Source organism: Protomyctophum parallelum, assembly GCF_964188405.1.
Source record: "Protomyctophum parallelum genome assembly, chromosome: 20".
Lineage (NCBI taxonomy): Eukaryota > Metazoa > Chordata > Actinopteri > Myctophiformes > Myctophidae > Protomyctophum > Protomyctophum parallelum.
Genome location: NC_139718.1, coordinates 18,217,024 through 18,236,459, shown reverse-complemented (window position 1 = coordinate 18,236,459; position 19,436 = coordinate 18,217,024). Strand labels below are relative to the sequence as shown.

The window sequence follows — 19,436 nt, the reverse complement described above, 5'->3', positions numbered from 1 at the left end:
GTTATAGAGTGATGGCTTGCAGAAAACAGCGAGTTGAGAAAACAGGCTTGAAAGGTTCACTTCTGTGGTCTCTAACATTACACCTAACTACATGTTTAAGCATTTAATTTCACATTTACACATCAATTTCAGCTCTGACATTTATTTCAGACATGCTCTAGTAGTATGTGAAGAGTCTGCCTGACAAAGTTTGGATTAAAAAAAAGTCTCCTGAACAGTTAAGTCTTGCCCCAATGACCATGTATCAAATAGTCACATTTATGTCACAGCAGCACACCCACAGTCGATGAAGGCTTGAAACAAAACGAAAAAAAAAAACAAGTCAAAGAGTAGGGGTGAAATTAGAATAGAATCTTTATTTCAATAGTTTACAAATAACGTTTTTGCACCGTCAGACAAACGCATCAATATGAGACCCTTGCACTAAAATCACACTTGCAGCTCCAAAGAATGCACCAAGAACAAATTCAGGAATTGACACAATCCGTTATAATACCCACACACGTCTTTCATACCAATCAGTGCAATTTCAAGAATACTCTCCGACGACTCTTGGCTTTCAGCCATAGCGTCAAAGGCAAGTAAACCTATGGCAGATGACATGGAGGAAGAGACACAGAAATGACTCACACAAAAAAATGATCACCAAAATGGCCTTGGTGCAAATGACCATCAAGTGAGTGCCTGTCAAGGGGAAGACACTATTGATGTAAACCTTTCGAAATTAGCTACGAGAGATTCAACCCGGGCCTGTTCCCAAAGAGCCTGGCAACAGGATGTTTCAGACAACCTTGGGGTTGTGAGAGGCAGAGGCAGGGGGGGGAAGAGAGAGAGAGAGAGAGAGAGAGAGAGAGAGAGAGAGAGAGAGAGAGAGAGAGAGAGAGAGAGAGAGAGAGAGAGAGAGAGAGAGAGAGAGAGAGAGAGAGAAGTGTGCCTCCCCGCCTAATTGGGTGGTACACAAATGTTTTACCGAGCAGAATGCTTCTGTTTTTCCACACGCACAAAATCGATGGCTCATTTATCTGCCCGCAATGGGTCTAATCCATTGGTTCTCAAACATTTTAATTTCAAGGCCCCCACCCCATAACTCAAAGAGTACAAAAGGAACCAAATGGGTCCTTTTGTCCATTTGCAGTCTCAGTTACAGCCGGTCCCATTTAGAAACCCTGGACCCCACTTTGAGAAGCACTTTCCCAAAAGAAATGTCAATTTCTGGATGAACACTTAATCCCCGTTTGAAAATGGCTTGTGCAGAGGCACCAATACAATTGTCACCAAAATAAATCACTGACAATATCACAATAAGTGATTTAGCACCACCATAATGTAACTCCTTACCAGTCATTAACCGGAGAGCACAATAGAATGGAAGCACACCACATCATAACTTCTCATTATGACCCTGTAGCAGTTTAATAATTCCCTCATTGTTATTCATTCCAAGTGTTGCATATTTCTATGCACCTTTTCTAGGTAATATTTATTAGTTTGAGTTAGTTCCCTGCCAAACTTAGCTGATAAATATCTATTGAATGTAATAACATTTGCTTCATGTATTGAAATACTTTTCTAATGTGCACACACATCTGGCCTAACTGCACACTTTGTCATTGCCCACCAATGCAATCAGATGTCTTATTAATGTCTTATAAAGACTTATTTTTCAACCCTGCCAAACTAAACTTTTTAGTCTATGCTCACCCATGGCTGTTTTTTTTTTTTTTTTTTTATATAAAGTGCTTTCTAGTTTCTTCCAGTACAAACCTAGTAGTGTCAGCTCAAACCTTTACTGTGCAATATTACTGCAACCCGCCCCAGTTTTTGGAGGGAGCACTGGAAAAAAAAGACTAAGAAAACTCAACAAATGACTAAATAAATGAGACAAAACCAACAGAAATAAAGAAACAAACAAAACAAATTGATAGAATAATAATTAGCCCAAAACATCCACCAGTGTAGAAGACAAACTAATTAGGTAGTGCAGTTAGAGTAGTAGATCAAATGAGAGGACAGACTTTCCTCTGCTGTTCTGTGCAATGATGCCTACACCACTCGAAACTAGGGATACAGCAATATGGAAGTTCTGCATCGATACCGATAAATACAAATTTAGCCGATAGCTTCTATCGACATTTGTTTATTTAGTAGTTTATTTAGTAGTTTTTTATATTATTTCCCTCTTTTGTGCCAGGGAAACAAATAAATGTTCATTATATTTAAAAAAAAAAAGATTAATTAATAAACGGTTTATTTTCCGATACCGAAGTTGACCGAGAACCGCCAACTACTATGTGGCCGATATTATCAGTGCATCCCCTACCCAAAAACCCCTCTTCCTCTTCCCTCCCCTCCCCCTCCCCTCCAGTTCGGGTCCTTCCCGTCAGCCGTTTTCGTTGACCAGGCGGGCGCCACTGATGCCGCGGTAGGTGACGCGGCTGGGCCGCACCAGCACGCCGTGGCCCGGGCGGCAAGTGAAGTAGCGGCGGCCGCCCACGGAGCCGTCGTTCTTGCCCTTGCCGCCGCCACGGAGCTCCAGGCCCAGCCACAGGCCCGGGGCGAAGTGGGCCGTGCCCAGATAGCGGATCAGCGCCATCTCGTTGGCGCTGCTCAGCAGAACCTGCATGCCCGCGCGGAGATGGAGTGCCCGGCTGTCCGGGCCGGGCGGCGGCGGGGTGGTGGCGTTGGTGGCGCCGGTGCTGAGTGTGCTCCAACGCCGGTGGGGGGTGGAGCGGCTCCTGTTGAGGTGACATGAATCGGGGGAGGGCGGTCGATCAGAAAATAATATATATATATTTTTTTAAATAGAAAAATTAATTGTGCAAAAGAACATCATATACGTGTAGACCCCATACTAGGGCACTCATTAAACAATTGATGCATCAATTTCATTAACACAAGTCGATTCAAAGTTGAAAGTCGAAAGAAAATGAAAATGAAAAAAGAAAATATTTTCAATTGTTTTCCCCAAATCATATTTTTTGCTCTCTGTGTGTGTGTACAGCATTCAAACTGTAGGATTGGTTATTGTCACGGACAGAAGTAATTCTTTCCCTTTGCATAGGCCACCAGAGCGCACTCGCCTATTAGTTTGCATTGCATTCAGATCGCGCCCTTAATGAAGAACATAACTGCAGCTGTGAGTGGCTCTCAGCGGTGTCCCACTATTAACTGGCTGAAGCTGAACTGCGTTGTGTCAGAAAAGTAACAGATATAAGCGCACAAACTATATCCCCCCCACCTCCCTGCTGACGCAATGACTGTCACTGTCCTGTTTCTGGTTTAGCTTTATGCGTGGGACGCATGAATCTCTCCGTCTCCGGTCAGTGCGGGTTGTTATTCGCATGAGTTGTTGTCGGAGGAGGAGGAGAAGGAATACATGTTCACGTCGTAAACGTGTAACAGCAGATTGTATTCTGGTGATGTGCTATGCTAACTACTGCTGGCTGCTATAAATGTTAATATAGATCTACAGTATGTCTTGTGTATTGTATTGTGTATTGTATTGTGTTCTGAAGGTCAGGCTGCTGTACTGCCACTAGTATTAATGTTATATTTTGTATTGTGTTCTCGGGCCGCTGTGCCAATTATGCCCCCTCTCCTGTTGTGTTCTATTTTCTGGTCTGTGTACCAGTGTGGACACGACTTCTGAGAACCAATTTGTAGAACTAAAGCAGACTTTTGCTGACTAATACCACTGGTCCTTATCAGCATCGATTTTTCCCTCTATTAAGGGGACAATGAAAAGGAGTGTGAGAGCGAAGAAAAGAGGACTGTGTGGGAAAATGCAGCAGGGGACAGAGAGAGAGACAGAGAGACAGACAGAGACAGAGAGAGAGAGAGAGAGAGAGAGAGAGAGAGAGAGAGAGAGAGAGACGCACCTGCTAACGGGGCTCTTCCTGCTCGTCTCCTTTGGGACGGCGATCGCAGACGACGTGCTGAAACTGCGACGGATGGTCACCCCTGTGTCATGCATGTCAATCAAATGTCTTTAACAGAGTACATTACCCCCAGTATCATATCATTGCTGTCGGGAGGAAACCGCCCCAAATCTTTGATGTTTTTTTTAATAGAAATAGAACGAGTGTCTATGGTGGCAGTAGCCGACCACAGGCTACTGCCCCCTGGCGGTCAATGAGTAAAGCGTTTCGGACTAAACCTCAAACTGTCTGCTAAAAGCAGCTAACTCCACCACCTCTCCCCCTCTCAGTAGTATTGCATTGTTTTAAAAATATAAGGTTATGTTCATTACCTGAAAAGAATAATATAGATTTAGCAGACATTTGACCAGAATTCCCCTTTCATTGTTAATGGCAAATCTTGAGACATGTGGGGACAAAAGCTGTTTATAGAAGGGGCCAACGCCCCTTAAAACATTCTGACCTGAGATCAGATTCTAAAAATGTCTTCTACATCCTGACAGTTTTTGATTTTTCAAAAATAGCAGACCTACAAGCTTGTAGATCTGCTATTTTTCAATAGCTAAAGCATAACATAATGCTAAAACCAAAAGGGGTTCCCGCCCAAAATGGGTTAATAATAATAATTTCCTGAAATGTTTACATTTTGGAGTAAGGTGGTTTCTTTCCGACAGCAGAGATACATATGATGTTACAGTTCATGTGGGAAACCAGTACATGTGGGAAAAGTGCATGAGCCTAGTCTCTTTGAGACTAGTCTCTTTGAGACTAGGCCCCTCGAGGGAGACAAAATAACCCCTGACCGCCGGGGTAATGTCCTCGAGGCCGGGGTGGTGATTAGGGGCCCTTAGCGGAACTGGTTACCCCGTCAGCCTCCCGATTATCGCCGTAATGGTTTTTCTTTTTTTTGTCCGGGGGACGGGAACCTGTACCAAACGGGAAGGTTCCTCTTCGTGTTTGGCACGGCGAAACAGCCCACCTGGTTCGCTCCTCATTCGAATTCTCCCCACACATACTGGTTTCCCAGAGTTTAACAGATTTATCTGATGTATCAATGAGTGCAAGTAAAACACAGCTTACCACTAAAGGAACGATTGAGCCGAGATGACGAGAGCTCCGAAAGGCAATCCACCGACCCGTGGATCCTATGAACAAACAAAATGAAAGTTATATTTATTTGACAGATCTTAAAATAAACATGGCAGTATTGTGCTACACTTCTTATTTGAGGTCAGAAGTTAACTCTACTAACTTTGGTAAGGGGTTCCATCCAACAACAAGCACTTCTTAATTGGCCCCACCCCCCAGTATAGCTTTTAATCCATCTCAGTTTGTTTTCAGATCCTTTGGCGGATTTGTGTAACATTCATGGAAAGTGTCCTGGCTTTTCCGCTTAGGATGTTCTCTTGTCTGACAATGGCAACCAACAGCATGAGGGGAGAAAATCCTCCATTTTGCTTGCCAACAGAGTACGTGTCCGGCTTAGTGTTTCTTTAAGCCGCTATGTACCTGTGATAATGGCTGAGCCCTGAAAGCCATTACGAGGCAGACAGGCAATATAGAGAAATGAGAGGAAAGGGGGGGGGGGGGGGGGGGCATGTGTGTGTGTGTATACTGTATGTGTGAGTCTGCAGGGTCTTATCTTGTTTGCCAAGGTGTGCAAAGTGCGGGAGAGAAACGAAAAGAAGAAAAAAAAATACGAGTGTGGGGTAGGGGAAGTAAAAGCACAAGGACTTGTTTGTTTTCCTAATGGGTCCTGATAGCTGCTGACAGCAGGAGAAGAGCGAAGCAGAGAGAGAAGACTGGCTGGGTGCTGAGAATGGGAAAGACTCCATTCGACGGGAGGGAACGTGCCCCCTGGGTTAATTAGAAAAATAAGGAGGGGACACTAATGAGGGAAACCGAGTGCCGTCCGGCTTTTATCTCAGGGAACAGGTAAGGTTTGGATTGAAAGAAGAAAAAAGAAAAGGTAATAAAAAAAGATAAGCCAGGGAATGTGACTTAAAACAAAACATACTCGTGACAAGTGTGTGGTCTAAATCAAGGGAGGCAAAAAAGACGCCACTACAAATAAAGGTTGTAGCAAGCATATAGTGCTTTGATTGAACACCTTTCACACCGGCTTTTTTTACGCTAGTGACTGTGATTCCTTCATATGTTCGCTCACACACATTTTTATAGCGCTTTTCCAAGTGCTCAAAGCTCTTTACAATGGTTCATTCATTCATACATTGGGAGTTGAAGCGGCGAACAGTCGACGCCAGCGTCCTCACTTCCCACATTCACACACCAATGGTGGCAAGCTCACACCAACCGCCGACCCAGTGATCATTGGACGACCTGCTCTACCTCCTGAGCCACAGCCGCCCTAACATATAAGAGCTAAAGGTTTCACTTGCAGGCAGAATGCGGAACAGCAATACATCAAGATGCCCCACCACCACCCCTCCTCACACCTTTAGGTGAATGTGAGTGTCAGACAATACTTTCTCTTTTTCCCAAGTATTAAGAGACTTCCAAATATAGCTCGAGCCAGGATGGTGCTCTGCGCTTGCTGTCGAGTCAACAACTTTGCGCTGTTTTTATAGGTCAACAACGGCTGCCACGCGTTAAAACTTTTGCACCAGATAAGTGAAAAGAGGGCAAGGAGACACAGTGCTTGTACATCTGCAGTGCTATTTTTGAAAAGTTTCTTGAGTGTGAGAACTACCGATTTAGAAGGCACTTGTAGAATTGGCCTCAGGTGTTAAAAGGGTTCATGGGCGCCAAGGTAAATCAGAAGTGCATGCTGGGAAGGAAAGGGGCCTCAGGCCCAACGTTTGACAACCCTGAGTCTCGTTAGTCACCAGCACAGACGTACTATTTGCAGCACAGAGGGCAAAATCAAACATGTCACCGCTCCCACAAATGACACTGTCAACGACGCTCATTAGTGCCATGCCATCACATGTATTGATGACGCCAAACCCAAACATCACCTCCAGCCACGTTCTCCAGATGGGGCACCTCGATGAATAACAACAACAACCCTGCTTCTCAAGCATGCTTTGAACATGAGATTTGAGTTTGTTCGTCAAGATCTTTTTTGGTCATTTTGAGGCACGTCAACGCTGGCAGCTGCCACACTACTGGCAAACAAAACTCATCAAGCTGGGGCGTCTCTACGGCACAAGCGTGCAAATGTGAGCGATGCCCATGGGCATAATACAGGAAGGAGCTCCTCTGTTCCCCCAAAATCCGGCTCATGCATGGGGAATAAAATGCATTCTACTAAGCTAACCCCAAAATGTGGGAAGACCTACCCAAAAATACGTTAAGGTTCGTGCCTGCCCAAACTCAAAACTAACCTAAAAGAATGGCTGACCTTCAAAATTCAATAAAGTATTCAACCAATCAATCAAGCACTCACCTCTCAACGCGTGACGGGGGGGCAAAGACGCCGTGCTTGGCCGGACAGCTGAAGTATCTCACCCCTCCCACCGAGCCGTCGTTCTTACCGCTGGGCTTGTCCAGCTCGATACCCAACCAGAAACCTGGACAGACAGACAGACAGACAGACAGACAGACAGACAGACAGATAGACAGACAGACCTGAAGTAGCGCAGACAAGCTGCCAGACAGAGCTAAGAGCCAGCTGGTATCATTAGAGTCTGCAGCCCCCACCACATATTCTTTAAATACAACACCATTGTTCCCTTTGAGTCTTTGAGTTGCCCTTTAGAATGACACAAGACTCTGCTCCGAAGAACAAAGTGACTTGTAAGGGTCTTTCTTCTTCAACGAGGTACGGTGTATTCCTCTGAGATGAGACAGTATAGACTATAGAGACAATGCGGCGGTTGCTGACAAAAGCAAAAGGGGCATTTTACAGTGCACCGTTCACCCCTTGAAAACACAAACATGACAAGAGGAAAGGAACCGCTTCATCTAAAGAGCACTGGTTTAAATTAGACCGTCAATAGGAACTATAAGAACGACAGTAATCTTTAGTGGTGACATTTGCATCGATTCATACCTGATCACTTCCACGGACTACATTAATGGATATACTGTACCCTCAATTGTACTGTATGGCTTCTGTCTGCCCACATTCTCATATGAGTTGTGATGAAAAAATAAATAAAAAATGCAACTAACTGTAATGGTTTGTGATTTGGAGCATGCAATGTTGCCCTTGAAAGGCCACAGCAAAGAATGTAATGAATCCTTTAATATTCATCAAATGTGATTTAGGGCTGGGAGGTGGGGGGTGAGCTTGCCCATGAGAATCTGCATGGTTGAAGCCTTAGCAGCATATCTAATATTCTACACAGAAATCCAACCCTTCTTCAGATAATGAAAGTGCCTTTTTGTGCAGAGCTGTAACACTAGCATTAAAATACAGCACAACATAGAAATGAGTTTTTCTCTGATTCCTAAACATGATTTTAGTTTGCAAAGTAACTGACTGCATCCGGGAACACCTACAGTAGTATCTCAAGACAGACTGTTGACTCACGTGGTGCTGTTTTTCCTTTGTTTTGCCAATGGGTTCCCAGATTGGGGAACACCACACCCACCCACACACTGTATAGAGCAGGGGTTCTCAACCTGTGGGTGGCGGGGGTCCTGAGACATTGTCAAAGCATTTCCGGGGGTCCCCGGCCAAAAACGTTGAGGACGCCTGGTATAGAGGAGAGACCAGACAATACAGGCCCTAATCTGTGATGGCATCGCTGCCTTTAGTGGTGAAAATTTTTCATGACAATGTGAAGCCTAATCCTCGACTGACTAACTGTGCAGGGATTACGACTAGACCAGTTCAGTCTCCAGAAATCACTATTATATACGTATAACCTGTCTGGTGAGGGTTCAAATCCACTTATACAAACAATTGGCCTGTGTTCCGGGTAGGGAAGGTGATATTTGTCAGGAGGGAGTGTTGGGCAGCAGTGGTATGAAGGCTCTACGTCAGGGGTGTCGAACTCAACTTGGGGCGAGGGCCGCATTGGTCAAAAGGTCACTTGATGGGGGCCACAACCAGTTGCGCACACATGCTCGATGTCTCAGTCAGTCACTGCTATAATATCTATCTATCTATCTATCTATCTATCTATCTATGTATGCTCAGACCCAGCCAGCCAGCCAGCAAGCCACACACATAGTGCTCAGACCCAGCCAGCCAGCCAGCAAGCCACACACATAGTGCTCAGACCCAGCCAGCCAGCCAGCCACACACATAGTGCTCAGACCCAGCCAGCCAGCAAGCCACACACATAGTGCTCAGACCCACCCAGCCAGCCACACACATAGCTCCGTAAGGGAGTGGTTGCACCACTCAAAAAATCTTCAAAAAACTGAAGAGGCTACTGGAGATTGGAGAACCTGATTTGGACATGATCTGATGCAGGACAATGTCACTATGACAGAAAGAGAAGATGGGTCTGGCCACATTCATTCACCCCATAATCTCAGTGGAAATTGAGGAATATGTTGATAATAGTCGACAGCTCTGCCGATTAATAATCGATTCATTGAACCCACCCCCCATATTAATCAATATCAGATAAAACTTATAAGATTTTATATTATGCACATGCCATGGTCACATAACCATTATATGTTGAGTGCATGCTTTGATGGTTACAGTTTTATAATCAGTTTTGATGAATAAACCTTTGTGGAGATCTTCTCAGTTCTCATTGTATGCTAGTTACTGCCATTCAGGATGGAAAATGAAATCCATTTGGATTTGGGGAGAAGTAGTTTCATAAGGGGCTGGTATGAAGTACTCGATATAAAGAGAATATGTTCAGTTCACTAGTCTACACTCTACTCTACACCTAACCTTCATTTCATCTGATTGTCTGTCTGGCAGGCACTTAACAAGCGATCGTTAACTGTGTCTGTTAGAGAGAGGGGCAGAGAAGGGTGGCTTTGCTCAACTTGATTTATACTTATATTCTCCACTCTGATGAAGGTACATGTTCGATACATCATGCAGCCTTACTTATTAGCCTATATTTTAGCTATTAAAAAAAAAGAAAAAAAAATTGCTTGAGGCAGGCGGGCCGCATAACGGCCCGCGGATCACCAGTTTGACACCCCTGCTCTACGTCCTCCCGGTTTGGGGCTCCTCACTAGCAGGTGAGCAAGTAGGATACAACAGCAGTGACACTGACAACACAGAAATGTGGCATAACTACTTAATTGGGGAGGAAAATGGGGTGAAAAAGCCTGGTGCTCTTAAGCATCTTTCCACCTCACACAGACAGCTGATGTCCACACAGTACCGTGTTTACTGCAATATATCTCTGCCATGGCCATTTTCAGAACCATTCCTTACCTGCTAGTGAAATTGAATCGAGGACTTTTAATCCTTACACGTCTATGAGCTACAGTACAGTATATTTCATGCAGTATGACTACACCAGGGGGGCTTTAGAGCACTTTATTTCACAAGTATTAGTTCCGACCCATAACTGTTTACTCGAATCGCTTAATAAGCAAAAAAAGGGGCAGAGGAAATTAGTCTTTCTGACTCATACATTATTTAATTGTTGGGATGCTACAGTAAAACATAAAAAAATAAAATAATGCATGCATAATGCACGTTTGTTTGTTTTATGCGTGCTTGAAACACTCAAAGCAATATACATTCTCCTGAAATAAGTTATTTAGACATCCAGTTTCTGTGAATGCATACACACACACATATATATAGTATACATAACTTATACTATATATATATATATATATATATATATATATATATATATTCAGAGATTAAAATAGGGTGCATTTTGCATCCCAAAACGCAGTTCATAGTTAACACTAGCATGTCTGAAATAAAATCACTACTAATAAGACTGATAAGGGTCAAGATGACCGTGTTTTTCGTGCAATTCTCTCCCTGCATCTCTTCACACCTCTACCCCCGCGGCGGGGGGGAGGGGGTTGACGACTTGCCATTGTCTTGTAAATGTCACATTCCAACTTCAAGGCAGCAGTTTCAACTCTACAGGACGACTCAAGTTATTTTTTCTTTTTAATTTCAGTTTGAGCGCTATATTGAATACCCTTGCGCAGCAAACACTGTCCGTATTGAGCCAATAAAATAGGCTACCACACGTTATTGTATAACAGCCAGAGCCAGGCACATATTGCTCAAAAACATTTAGACTTTCGGGAGGTCTATCGCGTTGTAATGATTTCAAACACTGTCATTTTTATTTAGAATCGCATCGGATCAAACCGACCATGCAAACGAAAAAGTTTGGGAGCGGATAAAACACTTCCCGACTTTGTTTTACCTTTGGGTAGGCTAGAATTGCGTGGGGGCGGGGGGCGGACTCTGAGTCTGCAGATGTATTTATTTCCCCCAGATGGTCTAAAAATGAGTTACTTTGACCAATCGTATTACCAATCTTGTACACCATTGCTCACAAAAGCAACACCCTTGACCCAATAGCCTTCTATATAATGCTGCGCACATACAGGCTACCTATATATTAAAAAAATACCCAGCATATTTTGTGGGAAGGTTAAGCCTTGCCTAGCCTTACATACGCCTATGACGATGTAAATTATATATGTTTGATTGATTGTGCCAGTCCGTAGCAGGTTTATAGCGCAGCACGGTTTATATATACACCATAGGATAGATCAAGTCATGTGACGCATCACCGCCACAAATAGTGCTACAGCAGTATCTAAAATGCACTTCCACATACCTCACCTCACCGTCAGTTACTTGAATTCATGAACATTTACATACCTCCCTGAGAGGGAGAGAGAGAAAAAAAGGAAAGCCGTGCGTGCGTGGAAATCAGTTACACTGGTCGCTTGCAGAAAAGTTTACAGACAAAGAAGGACGGACAGAACTCTTTTGACTGACAAAGAGCTGGCGATATTTATATGCCAGAATAGGCTGTGGAACAAATTAATCCACAGCAGCAGGCTATAATGCCGGTTTTAGCGTGCCCTCCGAAGATCCGAACCATCAGGATAATTTATTTATTTTTTATCATCACCACCAGACATTGTTATTTCTGCAAACCGCATATAACAAATAACCTCTAAAACAACATTTAGTCTACATGTTGATGTTGTGAGTAGGCTACATTCATAATGTAAGTTTGCCTACATGTGGAAGTAGTTGGAATGCAAATGACCCATTAGCTTGAACAATGCCTGTCTCCAGCCGGGAGGGAGGTGTGAACTTCACTGCTTGCAGGGGAGAAAGAGTGACGGCGGTCATTTGGGTGAAAAAGACCAGACCTAGTAGGTATAAGTATGCCTAAAATCATATTTACAAAACGTTTCAGATGGAAAAAAAAACAGAGGTGATTTCAATCGAATAGTTAGAAAAAGTCATGCAAGGGGAACTTTCTCAAGACTTCATGGGCAAAGAAAATCTACTTCAAAATCGGTCAGAAAGACTGCTCTGACGTGCTAGTGTTAAGGGACGCAATAAAACAACAACCTCTGCATCCACGGGATGCACTACTGTACTGTTTTTTTATTCTAGTTTATTTTGCTAGCTTTAGTTATAATAATCATTTCTTATTCTTCTTGAGGGGAGGAAAAACATAATTTAGCCCAGCCGGCGCGGAGGGAGGGGGTGGGATGAGAGGTGGGTGTGTGTGGGAGTGTATGTGACTTATTAGTCCATGAGTTCATGTGTGTGTGAGTGTTAGCCCGGAGAGTTCTTCTGGGATGTGCACACGCACACACCCCTTCTGTTCCGGAAAGAAACTGAGATATCTTTTTGCTTGCTTACCTTTCTCTCGTTTCAATATTATCGCTCGCGTCTCAACTGCCTCTCGTTGAACAAGAGGCAGTTGAGAAGTCAGAAATGAAGAGCTTAGTATATCCATCAGATAAAAACCACGGAGAGCGTCCTAGATTAGGAGAGACGAGGAATTCTTTCTGCAGCGGTAAGTTATACATGGCACAAATATCACTGTACTGTAAGTGTTGAAGCCATTTGTAGATTTGATTTATAATTTATGATTATTTATTTTCTATGAATTATGCCTGAGAAATGATATTATGAAATGTTGAGTTATTTTGTTTGCTATTTGCTGCTATTATTTATACGATCTGCTGATTGTTATGGTAAAATTGTATGGTAATGTGAGGACGTCACGTTGATTTATGGGTGTCACTCTGTGATGAGCAGGTAACGGCAGATCAGAAACCAGAGCGGCAGGGACAAACATTTAAACCACCACCGCATAGCATAGCACAGTTGTACTACGGCATATATTATACGAATGATTTTGTTTGATTTAATCTAAAGACGGGCTTTTCAAATAAATGACCTGAAACTACAGACTACGGAATGCTGGTGCGTTATTAATCCGAAACCACTCGTACAGTAAGTGACTGTAAATAAGTTATTACTAGCATAGACACTATATATTATGGTATTATGGCATATAAATAAGTTATTAATAGTATAGATATTATGGTCTTTACATTCTGTTCATTACATTCTTTTACATATTCAGGTCTTTATTGTATTAATAGCATAGATATTATGGTATACAAGTTATTAATAGCATATGGTATGTGACATTAATAGCACGGTTCTGGTGTAATGATTGCAGGGGAGATTTCTAACCTGGAGCGAAGTTGGTTTTGCCGTAGAACTGGACCATTCCGGTTCTCTGACCCACCACCAGCACACGCTCCCCCAGCCGCACCTCGGGGCTCTCGCACACCGAGCTGCCTGCTGACGGGGTCCGGCTCCGGGGGCCTGCTGATGGCGTCCGGCTCCGGGGGCCTGTTGATGGCGTCCGGCTCCGAGGGCCTGCGGCAAAGAAGAACTACGATCAACTTTAACGCCACAATCGCTAAGTTCCACGCCCTGCTCGGGATTTGAGATTCTCTGAAGAAGACAACCTTTTGTCAGGTCGAACGAAATGTTGGTTTCCTAATAATGTAATACAATAACCTTTTTTTCTTCTTCATATAATTCACAATGGGAGAGTAGGGAGACCATCTCCAAACACTGCTGATGTGGTTAGTTAACATATCTGGCTAACATAGCACATGCTTTGGTTAAAATAACATAACCAGGCGTGGGCCATTGCTCAGTGGTCCAGGCACCTTGGCTGGTAATCCAGTCTGGCAGTGTGCCGCGGGTTCGACTCCCGATCCCGACGAACTTTACTGCATGTCTTCCCCCCATTTCCTGTCAGCCTACTGTCTGTCTCTCCATAAAAAAATAAAGGCGAAAGCCACAAAAAAAAAAACACATTTAAAATAACATATCCAGATTGCAGCTTTAAATGTAATTGAATCTGTGCAACGTTAACAAAGGCAAAAGAAAAATCATAATTTTACTATGAATTAGATTTCTGCCATTACAGTATTTTCAAGCAAATGTCAAAATTCCATAACCACTTAAACCCTACATACTTTTTTAACCGGAGTCCGCCAGGAGTCTGTACTTGAACCCTAAACCCCCCCCCCCCTGCTCTACACCATATCTGTGGCCGTAGGAGTGAAACCGCACCCGTGTTAGAAAGCGGCGTGGCACCAGGCGAGGTGCGGTGGTGGGCGGGCGGCGGCGTGTTCCTGGGGTTGGGCGAGGCGCGCTCCCTCCGCTGCCTGGCCGTGGGCCGCTGCCTGGGCGCCGGGCGGGGCCGAGGCGCCGCGCCATGGCGGGAGTCCAGCGAGGAAGAGGATGAGGAGAGAGACCGAGAGAGAACACCTGCAACCCAAGAGCAGGGAAGAAGTGAGCGCTTAGCAGTAAAGATGGATGCCCCGCCAGGACGAAGTGAACACACCAAACACAAAGTTATTTAGAATAATTAAAAAAAATAGAAAATGAGCAATGGAAGGTGCTACAGAACAGGTGATGAAGATAAAACAAATTGTAAAGCTGTGCATATGGACATTAATGAATAACATTTGAGTGTAAGTATATTACACCATACATTAATAAAGTGGAGCAGACAACAGGGGCATTTGGGTTCTGCTGAAAGCCTAGATGTGTACTAATGTACTACAGCATGACAAATTCATCCTAAGAAAAAGAGAAAAAGAAGAATCACACGGCACAAACTGTGTGCCTCTCTTCTAAAATACTGAACCCGCCATCCTTCCGTTCCGTACGTGCTTTAACCTGAAAATCATTTCATTGCCTAGTAATAATAATGAATCTCTGCACGAATTATCGCCCTCCCCATTCTCCCTTCTCATTCAGAATGCTAATGTACCCACTGCGTCCTTTTTGTCTCCACCAGGCGCATGGGGAGAGAGTATGTTTGTCTCCAGGCCGAAGGCATGGGGAGAGAGTAAGTTTGTCTCCACCAGGCCGAAGGCATGGGGAGAGAGTATGTTTGTCTACACCAGGCCGAAGGCATGGGGAGAGAGTATTTTTGTCTCCACCAGGCCGAAGGCATGGGGAGAGAGTATGTTTGTCTCCACCAGGCCTAAGGCATGGGGAGAGAGTATGTTTGTCTCCACCAGGCCAAAGGCATGGGGAGAGAGTATGTTTGTCTCCACCAGGCCGAAGGCATGGGGAGAGAGTAAGTTTGTCTCCACCAGGCCGAAGGCATGGGGAGAGAGTATGTTTGTCTACACCAGGCCGAAGGCATGGGGAGAGAGTATGTTTGTCTCCACCAGGCCGAAGGCATGGGGAGAGAGTATTTTTGTCTCCACCAGGCCGAAGGCATGGGGAGAGAGTATGTTTGTCTCCACCAGGCCGAAGGCATGGTGAGAGAGTATTTTTGTCTCCACCAGGCCGAAGGCATGGGGAGAGAGTACGTTTGTCTCCACCAGGCCGAAGGCATGGGGAGAGAGTATGTTTGTCTCCACCAAGCCAAAGTCATGGGAGAGAGTATGTTTTGTACTCCGTCCGTCCGTCCGTCTGTGAACAGCTAATCTCCGGTAACGTTAACCCGGTCGATGCCAAGTTTTGCACACACACTCCCTGGATGCCAACGATGAACCTCTGCCCCAAAATGTCCAGAACGGCCTGTTATAGTGCCACCAGGAGGCCGCTTTGTGCAAAACAAGTTTTTGGACAGTACACATACACATTTTGTCCAAACATCACGCAAATTGATACACAATCTCTCTAGAGCCATTCAACGAAGCGGGTCTTTTTCGATATCTCAGACTCCATCCTGATTGGCTAAGATTGGATTCCAATGTTCGCAGGAGTGCTCAGTTTCAAACAAAATGCTGCAAATCATTAACACAGTGTTATTTTACTCCTTCAGATTTTATCCAAATTTCACGCACATCGGTACACATGCTCTCCATAGTCATGTGATCAAGACGGGTTTGTTTGATTTATCATAATCTAGCTTCTAAACTTTTCAGGAGTGCCCGCTTTGTACAAATCGCCACAACTACTCAACGCAGCATTCGATTGTGGTGAAACTGTGCATGCATATTCCCACTAGGCTGAGGAAGAAATGCCACTTGACAGTTTTCAAATCAGCCTCATGGTGGTGCTACAACAGGCCAAGCTGTGTCACACACACACACACACACGTTTATATTGCTCCTAAACATTTTTGCCAAACATCACACACACACTCCTATCCTCCTGGTGGAGACCTGTGCCCAGAAGGGCACTTTTTCTAGTTTCTTCTCCTCCTGCGGGAGGTTTTCAAACGACTTTCCCCCAGGAGCCCCATCACATCAATCTGAGGCTGTGACATGTGAGTGGGTGCCCTCTGTCTCTTTTGGCTTGTTCTAGTACCAAGGTCTAACACGGGGGCCAACTTTCTAATTTTCCCTCCCCAACTTTGCGTAATGAGTTACAGGAAGGGGTCGCCCAAGTTCACTCTTAAGCACCCATTCTCAGGCAGGACCTCATTAAGCTTTTAACATTCACAAACCTTCACAGGCCACAAGTTCATTAAGTGGCCAACTCAAAAAGGATAATTGATTAAATCGGTCCGAAAGTGCTTTAAACCAAGGAAGATTCAGCTACAAACTAATTAGGGCTTTGATTATGAGGGGGGTAAAAAAAAGGCCTAAAAAAGAAAACACTAAATCGTTTCCATTCGCTAATGTCTTTAAGTGTGCATGGAGATGAACAGGAGAGGCAGTCAAAGGTTGCTGATTCCGTCAACTCCATTTGAACTAATCAATCATTTCATGAATTATTGGTTTCATGCGAGTTGTGCTGCACAACAATATTTGGCTTTGACACTCAGAGCTGCAAGATGAGGAGTGCTTACTATGTGCAGTAGTTGTACAACTGTTTTTGTATAGCTCTTGCATTTTCAGATTCTATTGATTCAACTCCCTTGTCACTTCTAAAACACATGGTTTTGTGCCGTGCGTAGCACTCGGAATTATGGATGTACACAAAGATATGGCATCTGGGGCCATTCTGGGACAGTAATACAAATGAAAAGATTGTGTTTATGCATCAAGAAATATATTGTCGTCTCTGTCGGGTGGAAACCTCACCACTACAAAAATTTTACTATTCAGGATTCAAATTCGGAAATAGCAAAAGTAGCAGATCGGCAAGCTCGAAAAGCGTCGCTTGTAGATCTGCTACTTCTGATGCTTTTGTGTAACGCTGTATGATCAAGTAAGTCGGCCATTAATTTACAAAAAAACACAAAAAAGGTAAATATGGAGATAAGAGGTTTCTGCCGGACAGGCAGCAACAATATACCACTTTAATTGAAAAAAATGTTTTTGTTTACCCGCAAAGACAGAAACATATATACATTGTCAGATTTATAAAGCTGCACATTCGCCCGATTCTGCTTAAAAGTTCATAATCATTGAACTGGCCACATCTACACAAGCCTGATTACAACTGCATGGTTCTCCACAAAAGGGAAATTCGAGGTACATCCGTTTGTACCTCGATACTTGTGCCCACTCCACCACTGTCATTATGAGTGACCATTACGCACCGCTGTGAACATTTATGGCTCACATACCATTAATTCATCACATGTAAACCAATGCAGCGATATGTCGGTCATCATTATGCACACACATTCTCACAATGACAGAAGGATGATCAATGATTCATGTATAGCGCCAATAATGACACTGACCGTCACCTTACACACGGCTTCAGAATCTGGAATACATAAGAGGCGACAAAGTAGCATCGGACGAAGGCGAGCAATGCGAGTGTGACAGACAGACGGATTATTAGGCATTAGCGTGTGCAGTGGTAAGAATGATGTAGTTAAATGGTAACCATGAAGCTGTGTGTGTGTGTGTGTGTGTGTGTGTGTGTGTGTGTGTGTGTGTGTGTGTGTACAAATCAGAAACAGGTTTTGCATTTAAACTGCACTTTGCAGTCACGTCTTTATTGATCAAACAGAAAGAGAGAGACAGTAACTTGGCCAATGAATAAAAGTCGAGAATGCTAATTGTAGCCAGACACCTTCTAGGATGATTTTAAAATGTTATTCTTCGGATGTAAGTGCAGGGAACAACTAGCAGAACGTCCATGCGAATCAGTGAAGTGATGAGAGTTGCTGACACAAAAGTTATGACACTATATTATTATGTAGGGGGCACGGTGGCACAGTCGGTAGTGCTTTTGCCTCACAGCTAGAAGGTCCTTGGTTCGATTCCCGCTGGGTACGCTGTGGGAGCTAGGGCGCATGCTCTCTCCTCCGCGTCATCAGTGCCAATACCCGAGGCGGGGATGGCGAAAGGGCCTTTCTGTGTGGCGTTGGCATGGTCTCCCTGTGCCCCCTAGGGTAGGTACCCTCACAAAAAACATGCAGTAATCCTGGTCTCTAAACTACCTTCCTCTGGCCAGCCGGGGCGCCTGATGGAGGGGAAAGGAACTGGTTGGAAAACCATGTTCCTTCCACGCGCTGGGTTGCTAAATCGTGGGATAAATTTGGAGCAATGTCTGGTATGGTTAAAAGTAGAATTTGGGACAGTTGTGGTACATTGGGGAAGAAAGTTCATTTTGAGTCCTGGCCGGGCATATGCTTACTCCAGTCTACTACAGTACATCATCCTACTGAAAAGCGACTATTGCAGGACAGATTCTGAATGTCCATCATGGCCACCGTCGTACACTGTCTAGAGAGGAAGCAAAGAAAATACACACAAAGCACAGAACGTTTGCTTCTATAAACGCTTCACCTGTGAATGTTTTTTATGTCGTGTCACAAACGTTTGACCGGTGTCTTTGTCTTGAGAAATATGTCACGGTTGACATACACTAGTCATGAATTCCATTTGAGAAGTCTCTTTTTTTTCCCCTTTTTTTTTTAAAGGATTCTGTTCTTACTGCCCATGGGGTGGACAAATCGATGTCGGGTTCAAGTATTAAGGAACGCAGGAAAACAACTGGTAATAATGAATTGGATTTTTATAGCGCTTTTCCAAGTGCTCAAAGCGCTTTACAATGGTTCATTCATTCTTCTTGACCCTGTCCCATCTCCAATCTTCCAGACCATCGCACCTGATCTGCTCCCCTTCATCACCTCCATCATCAACACCTCAGTAACCTCAGGCTGCGTCCCATCTGCCCTCAAGTCAGCCAGAGTAACACCACTCCTCAAAAAACCA

The 19,436-nt window shown here is 44.2% G+C and overlaps 1 protein-coding gene across 2 annotated transcripts in view; it reads right to left on the bottom strand.

Annotated features, from left to right (window-relative positions):
• Window positions 1-342: 342 nt before the first annotated feature.
• Window positions 343-19,436, bottom strand: part of LOC310877448 (CAP-Gly domain-containing linker protein 4) — a 62,608-nt gene continuing 43,514 nt past the window's right edge. For both annotated transcript variants that reach the window (XM_083791315.1, XM_083791314.1), the window contains exons 10-15: window positions 14,422-14,619; window positions 13,525-13,713; window positions 7,327-7,450; window positions 4,998-5,062; window positions 3,879-3,960; window positions 343-2,735 (exon numbers count right to left, since the gene is read on the bottom strand). In XM_083791315.1, coding sequence (XP_083647441.1) covers window positions 2,381-2,735; window positions 3,879-3,960; window positions 4,998-5,062; window positions 7,327-7,450; window positions 13,525-13,713; window positions 14,422-14,619 — 1,013 coding nt within the window. In that variant the 3' untranslated portion in view covers window positions 343-2,380. The remainder of the gene's footprint in view (window positions 2,736-3,878; window positions 3,961-4,997; window positions 5,063-7,326; window positions 7,451-13,524; window positions 13,714-14,421; window positions 14,620-19,436) is intronic.